Source organism: Palaemon carinicauda, chromosome 39, assembly GCF_036898095.1.
Source record: "Palaemon carinicauda isolate YSFRI2023 chromosome 39, ASM3689809v2, whole genome shotgun sequence".
NCBI classification, from domain to species: domain Eukaryota; kingdom Metazoa; phylum Arthropoda; class Malacostraca; order Decapoda; family Palaemonidae; genus Palaemon; species Palaemon carinicauda.
In genome coordinates this window covers 68,969,394-68,977,524 of record NC_090763.1, presented here as the reverse complement: position 1 = coordinate 68,977,524, position 8,131 = coordinate 68,969,394, and the positions used below count along the sequence as shown (strand labels likewise).

At 37.1% G+C, this 8,131-nt stretch overlaps 2 protein-coding genes across 2 annotated transcripts; both read right to left on the bottom strand.

The window, feature by feature from the left end:
- Positions 1-2,490: 2,490 nt before the first annotated feature.
- On the bottom strand, positions 2,491-3,198 carry LOC137631443 (uncharacterized). The gene has a single exon (XM_068363208.1). It carries the CDS (start codon positions 3,196-3,198, stop codon positions 2,491-2,493), a length of 708 nt encoding a protein of 235 aa, XP_068219309.1.
- On the bottom strand, positions 3,195-7,826 carry LOC137631441 (uncharacterized). Its single transcript, XM_068363207.1, has one exon. It carries the CDS (start codon positions 7,824-7,826, stop codon positions 3,195-3,197), a length of 4,632 nt encoding a protein of 1,543 aa, XP_068219308.1.
- Between the last annotated feature and the right edge of the window lie 305 nt (positions 7,827-8,131).

The following is an 8,131-nucleotide window of genomic DNA, read 5'->3' as shown; positions in this document are numbered from 1 at the left end:
ACGCGAATACTGTAGGACATACACGCCTACCGCGTGACGTGCTGGAGGGGTGACAAAGCCACCCATCACCCACCACTAGCTTGCGCCCCAACCAACGACATCTACGCTCACTTACTGCCGACCATCGGCCGCAGTTTTGCTACTACCACAACAGATTTGGGGTAGCCATGAAGAAATGTGCCAAGGATTGTCAGTGGTCAAAAAACGAGTAAGTAGGCCATCGCTCATGGTAAATCTTTTCTTTTTACATGATGCAGGAATGGGAGTGCGATTTTTGGTAGACACCGGTGCTTATCGTTATTTTTTGCCAAGGGAACTCTTCAGGACACAACGTAATCTGTCTATGTCTGCAAATGTCCGTCTGGTAGTTGCCAACGGATCTGCGATACCCACCTATGGTTAAGAGAACCTCTCATTATTGTTTGGAAATGGTAAATTCAATTGGAAGTTTCTCGTTGCTGACGTTACATTGCCAATCCTCGGTGCGGATTTCTTCTCTCATTTCCACCTTCTGGTCAATGTCTCCCACTGACGATTGGTCAACGCAGACTCGTACTTGTCAAAACCTCTCAAACCTGCCCGCTCCAACCTCGCTTTCCACATCAGCGCACCCACGGATGCCTACGCCCACCTCCTTACGTCGTACCCGGAAGATTTCCGTCCAGAACTTCGCCAAACGCCCACGGTTCCTGCCAAGCACGGTATTTATCACCATATCAAGACGACGGGACCCCCAGTCTTCGCAAAATTCAGACGTCTGGCACCAGATTGATTGGCAGCCGCCAAACGGCTCCCTCCGTCCGTGTGGGGATTACAGGCGCCTGGACATGCAAACAGAACCGGACCACTACCCCCTCCCAAACATCGCCAACGTGACCTTCTACCTATACAAAGTGAAGGTTTTATTAACGCTCGACTTCCTGAAGGAGTATTATCAGGTACCTATGAACCCAGAAGATATTGTGGAGGAAAGTTGGATAATTCAACTACACAATAAAATAAAAAGAATTAATGTTACTCGGATAAGATGGAGTATAACATTTCCATTAGGCAACTAGTAAATGCGGGTGAGGCAAATCAACAAGTGTCTCTTTCACATACCTCACAATGCTGAGAAGATCAATCGAATAATTTTCACATGTCATAATGGGAGTAAATATATCCGCAATTATCCTTCAGGAAAAAACCCAGTTAAGTAATCGCTCCTGAAACAACAAAACATACCACAAAGCATCATGCAAATCAAACTTATATAAATTTGGCATATATTACATATTGACAAAATAGAAAGAAATCCCACCCATTACAGTCCTCAAAGGGAAATTCAAAGCAATACATAACAGTGTAATGAAATGGAGAATTAATTGTAGGTTACTTTGAAAATGAAAGGTTGATTAGCTTGATACTATAAATATATACTTAATTCACATATTAGTCTTATATAAGAACTGCAATGGGTCAGCAAATGAAAATATTGATGGTAACCTACCGTGGCCCCCCTTAGGGCCGATAATAGTCGCACGGGTATTAGTCTAACAACCACACTCCTAGGCCTAACCTATTAGACTACTAACATGAACTATGCATTACTAAGACATAGAATGTGGGTTAGTTTAACCTAACACAAGATCAAACGATCATACATGATATTGAATGCTCGGCAACAATACCGCACCATATAGCGTAAAACACACTACTGTGAAATAAATAAATGGCCTCTAGAGCATGTAAGCCATCACAACTAGAGGTATGTAACTATCCTCAGATGAGGACACTATGCTTGCTATCAACTGGAATAGATGACTATATCAACAGGCCCCTCACATATACTCATCTATCCCCTAACGATAATATAATAAACTCGGAGTGTATTCACTGCTAAAAATCCGGCGACAAACAGGTGCCAAATAAGTCGAGATGTTCTCTCGGGCACGTTTGTAATAAGACGAAAAAATTGTCGGGATTTCTCCCATACCTTAACCCTTAAGCTAATGTTCGTATTTTCTGCCATACCTTAACCCTTAAGCCAATGTTCGTATGTTTTATACAATTATGAAATAAATACTTGGACGTAAGGTAGTTAACAGGGGGGACATTTCTAGATGGAAAAGATAATTAATAACAATAGAATGATACAATAACTGGATTATTAATATCTAAAATAACCAGTTATTCTCTATACAATTAATGTTGAAGTCGAATCAGAACTCCGATGTCCGAACACAACTTCCAACAAAAGAACATGTTTTCAAGGAAACCTTGATAATTTTAATGAAATAAGAACATCCTTATATTGTTACAATAATAACAAACTCCAATAATGAAATAAATCTATATTTCAAATATTAAATATACTGGAAATCAAGAACAAGAAATAAAATAATGGAGACCTTTCATGTGACGTCATCAGACGACTACTAACAGCAGAACTGATTCTGTTGAGTCGAACATTCGACACACACTCCCAACAAGCAAAATAAATTCAAAACTTTAAATTTGATCATTATCAATAAGATATTGACGGAGCTTGGCAGCTTTTAAAGCTGCTTTCCTTAAAGGACGCACTTCACTCACACTATCTCCATGAATCTGTTTGGTTTCACCACTAACGTTAGGTTGTGATTCTTCACCCTGCACTATTGTGGAGTTTATAAGTGGCGAGTGGATTTCCAAAGGAACCAATTTGTCTATGGTACGCTTACTTATAGATCCATTGTACAGAACATCCACTACTCTTATGATGTTTTCTTTATCTGGATACAATTTAACAATACGACCTAAAGGCCACTCATGTTGCGGACCTGGCCGTTCAACAATAACTACGTCCCCTACAAGTGGAGCTTTATCCTGACATGCTTGTGAGCCACCGTAATGTTTCTCACGTAATGCAGTTAAGTATTCATTTCTCCACATATTTTCAAAGTGGTTAAGAATAACAGACACTTGGCTGTAACGTTTATTGAATTCGCTATGATCCAAAAAGTTTGGATCTTCTTGACTATCTAGCTCTACTGATGGCATAGGATTTATGATCCTACCACACCATAAATGAATTGGGGCAAGAGGTTCGATGGGAGTTTTTGCATCTATGTAAGTTAAGGGACGATTATTCAATTTACACTGAATTTCCTTCAACACAGTTTCTAATTCATCTGCATTAACTCTTTTCTTGAACAGCACCTTTTTTAAACAGTTCATAGAATCCCCCCCTGCCAAGGAGCACGGGGTGCAATGAACCTCCATTGTATATGATTAACAGCCATATATTCCTTTACATCTCTTTGCATCAACAATTGATCAAAAAATTTGGCACTGGCCAAGAAATTACTACCATTGTCATAAATCACAGTGACAGGGGCAGAATAGATAGCACAAAATCGTCTAAAAATATTAATGAACGTTAATGCACTCATGTTACATGCTAACTCTAAATGAACTAGTCTTGATGCAGTACATGTAAAAAGTACTATATAATATTTATGAGGTTTACCATCTTCAGTTTTGGTTATGGTAATGGGACCTGAAAAATCAATGCCAGTATGAAAAAATGGCCGCGTAAATTGAACTCTTACAGCTGGAAGTGGAGGAGGACCAGGGTAATCAAATCTCCTACCTTCAACTCTCTTACAATTTACACAATGTCCTAAGAACTTCTTAATGGTTGATATCACCTTTGGTATCCAATATTGTCTGCGAAGATAGGACAAAGTTTCTTTAACTCCACCATGCAGACATTTTTCATGAGCAAAACCAATTAAGAGATTAGCTAAATGACTCTTGGAAGGTATTAAGATAGGAAATTTGGTACTCTGGTCTAAATTAGAATGGTGTAGTCTACCACGACTATGAATAAGACCAGTAGACTCATCATAGTAAAGACCTATATCTTTAATAAATTGCAGTTTATCCTGCTCAAGACCGTTCAATTCCTTCCTAAGGAAGGCACAAATTCTGGGATAATGTGTATCTTGAACATATCTGATCCAATACACAAGAGGATCGACTAATCTAATACCAGATTTAACACACATAATGAAATTATAAACAATTCTAGTAACATTCAACAACTTCCCAAGCGATGAGTAGTTACTATAATCAAAAATAGGTTCTGGAATAGGCACTTCAGGAACAATCTCTGAAACAATTTCACAAATCATTACTAAAAATCTCTGTTCAGGCCATTTTTCAGGACAGGATAACCATGAAGGTCCATGGGTCCATAAACGAGACTTACGAAACTGAGTAATACTAATACCCCTTGTTAGGAGATCTGCAGGGTTCTCTTTGGTGGATACATATAAAAACTTGAAAGAGGATCCTATTTCCTTTATTTGAGCTACTCTATTTTGAACGTAGGTAATTTTACATTTATTATTTTTAAGCCATTGGAGAGCAACTTCTGAGTCTGACCAAATTATGACTTCTTCAATAAAGAAATGATGAAAAAGGTCTCTGATACAGCATGCAAATTGAGTACCTAGCTGTAATGCCGTTATTTCTAACTGAGGTATAGTACGAGTTTTCAGTGGGGTTACTCTGGCCTTGCTAGCTACAAAATTAGATTGATTGTTATTACTGAGATAACAAACTGCACCATAGGCAGTAGTACTGGCATCTACAAAAACATGAAGTCTATAAGAGTCTCCCATCCAACAGATACATCTAGGAAATTTGAAGGTTGGGAGCTCTGATAATTCACAAGCCAAAGTATTCCATCTGTCAAGAAATGAGGGTGGTAATTTTACATCCCAACCAATATTTTCTTTCCATGCTTCTTGAATTAATATCTTCCCTTTAATCAAAATAGGCACACACATACCCAAAGGGTCAAAACAAGAAGATACAAGAGACAGTAATTGTCTCTTCGTAACATACTGTAATGTTTCAAATTTACACAGATTTACAAATAATGAATCACTTGAAAGTTCCCAATTCAAACCTAATATTTTGTCCACAAGTGGAAATTCCAATGACTCCTCTGTACTCTGGCTTATATGATCCTTAAGTAATTTTGAATTACTGTTCCATTGTCTCAGATTCATTCCAGCCTTAATCATTTCAGCATTGGCCACATCATATAATTCCACCAACTGCTGTTCATTATCAGCATTGTGCTGAAAATTATCCACATAAAAACTAGATAATAGAACACCTGAATAGGGTGAATGTGATCTTTGAAAATGATACTGTAAGGTCATCTGCAATAAAAAAGGGCTGCAAGTAGCACCAAAGAGAACCGATTTAAACCTATATGTTTTTACTCTACTATTTTTGTCAAATGGATCTTCTAACCACAAAAATCTAGTAAAATCTCTGTGATGCTGTTGCAATCCAATCTGCAGAAAGGCCTTCTCAATATCAGCTATGCAGGCAAATTTATTCATTCTAAACCTGACTAACAAATCAAATAATTTTTCCGTTAATGACGGACCGGTCATGAGACAATCATTCAATGATGCAGAGGATTTACTTGGCTTTGCACTACAATTATACACCACTCTAAGGGGTGTAGTGGAGGAGTTCTTTCTGACTGCATGATGTGGAAGATAGTGGGTGTTAGGACTTATTACAGGATTTTCAACCTCCTCAATAAAATCCAACTTTAATTGTTCCTTGATTATGTTATCATAACATTTCAAATGATCTGGTTGATGCTGGAACCTTTTTAGTTGATTATACATTTGACCTAATGCTACACTATAATTAGTTGGGAGAAAAGGATGATTATGCTTGAATGGTAATTCCACCCAGTATCTTCCATTTCTATGCAAAACAGTAGTTTCATATTTTGAAATAGTTTCTACATCACTTGGCGAAACTTGTGAAGGAATGATTCCAACTACATCAAGATCCCACAATTTATGCACAGGAAGAGTATCATCAACCACGGCAGAGCTTATTGTGCGAGGATCAACCAACAATGGAGCATTTTCTCCTAACTCGACACTCACTCTAGCAACAAGGGCACTATTACAATGAATATGATCCGTACCTCTATGTGGAATGAGGCCATAAATTAAATAGCCACCTGGAGATTCAAGTAAATCTACATTATTCACTTGTCTCATACCTGATAAATAATTTCCCAGGAAATCTGCACCTATAAGCATTTTTATATTGTCAATTTTATCTGATTTTATATCTCTATCTGCAAGATGATAACCTATCTTATCAAGATCTCTCATCGTGTCACAAAGGCCAGGAGTTATTATCGGTTCAGGCATATCCTTCACAACAACCAATGTTACTCTCTTTTTCCTACTTCCCAAAGAAACTACAGGGTTAACAATCTCATAATCCCTGGAATCACCCATACCATCAAAACTATTCAAAATCATATTTACAGTAGAAACTGTTCTGAGGCTTAACTTATTGGCCAAATCTTTATGAATGAAGGAACGTTGACTTCCACTATCAAAGAGGCACCTGACTGAGATTAACTGACCATCTTCTGATCTAACAGTTACCATTGCAGTAGGAAGAGCTACACTATAGTTTTGATGAGAAGACTGTTTATTAATTATAGACATCACTTGATTCGTTTTTATAGGGTCACCATTCAATTTATCACTGTTAATATCCTTACTAGTTACTGTGGACTTACCAATATTTGGAGTACCAACTGAACCTGGAGAACTAATACAAAGGAACGAATGATGTTTTCCTCTTCTACAATGAGGACACATATTAAGAATGGTGGCACACTCAGTTGACTGATGTACCTTAGTACATTTAATACATCGATTCAATACCTTCAACCTTTCCCTCCTAGCATTTAGAGAGCTATAAATCGTACAGTCAAAGGGTCTATGTTTTCCCTTACAATATATGCAAGAATAATTACTAAGTGTAGTGTAAGTACCTACAGTATTTGAACCCTTAAATGGAGATGAAGGTTTTGCTGGTGACTGGAAACGAATTTTATTGACTTCTGGTGTTCCCTTATTAGCACTCCCTTTATTTTCTTGTTCCATAAAATTTAATAAGTGTTGAAGACCTTCCTTTATCTGACTTACACTAAAGTACATGGTTTTATAAAGACCAAACATAAAATCTTCTACCTCTTTTGGTAGTTTTAACACAATAAGTTCCCTCAATATCATCTCATTTGACGACACATCAATCTCAGAATCATGACCTATTTGCATGAGCAAGTTCTCCAAATCAACCTTAAAATCAAATATTTCACTTCTAACATATTTAGGCTTCCCTAAATTAATCAAAGACCTAAGTAAAGTTCGCCTTATCTTCTTTGGATCCCCATACATTTCAGTTAGCGCCTTAATGGCATCACCATAATCAGAAGCTTCACCCTTAAAACCTGCAAGTAGCTTTTGAGCATTGCCCTTAATACATTGGGTTAGATATACATATTTAGTAACATCATCTATGTCTTTCTTTAAATGAATAGATGTACTAAATTGATTCCAAAATCTAGTCCAGTCTAGAGGGTCTCCTGAAAACTCTTTCAATTTTATTTCAGGCAACTTTACCTTAATCATAGAATTAGTACTACCATGCGGATTACTTTGAGAGATTGGGGAAAATTGTTTCATATACAATGACAGCTTAAGTTGAATTTCATGATATTTATCTTGGAGGTCAATATGTCTAGCCTCCCTCTCATCATGACCACTTTCATCAATATATTTATCAACAAATATGTCCCATCGAGATTCGTAACTGTTCCACCTTTTCTCTAAAGAAGCACTTTGAAGTTCTAAATAGCGAACTCCTGCATCACTGGTTAGGGCATCGGTCATATAATTTAGACCTCGCGTGATATGACCACGCAAACTGGTCAGTGACCTGTATTCAGCCTCCATTGTTATATCTATAGCAACTTTTGCACAATAACATATAATAAATATCTAACCAGAATTAGGTTAGGTTAATCACAAATTCAAAGAAAAAATATATATATATATAATATTGAAGTATGTGAAAGTGACATGATGATTGCCAATAATAGAAGGGGTTGCAAAAAACGTTAAGGAACCAACTATATTATCCGGTTCGAAGGACCATTTTTAATCTTACTGTGGAGGAAAGTTGGATAATTCAACTACACAATAAAATAAAAAGAATTAATGTTACTCGGATAAGATGGAGTATAACATTTCCATTAGGC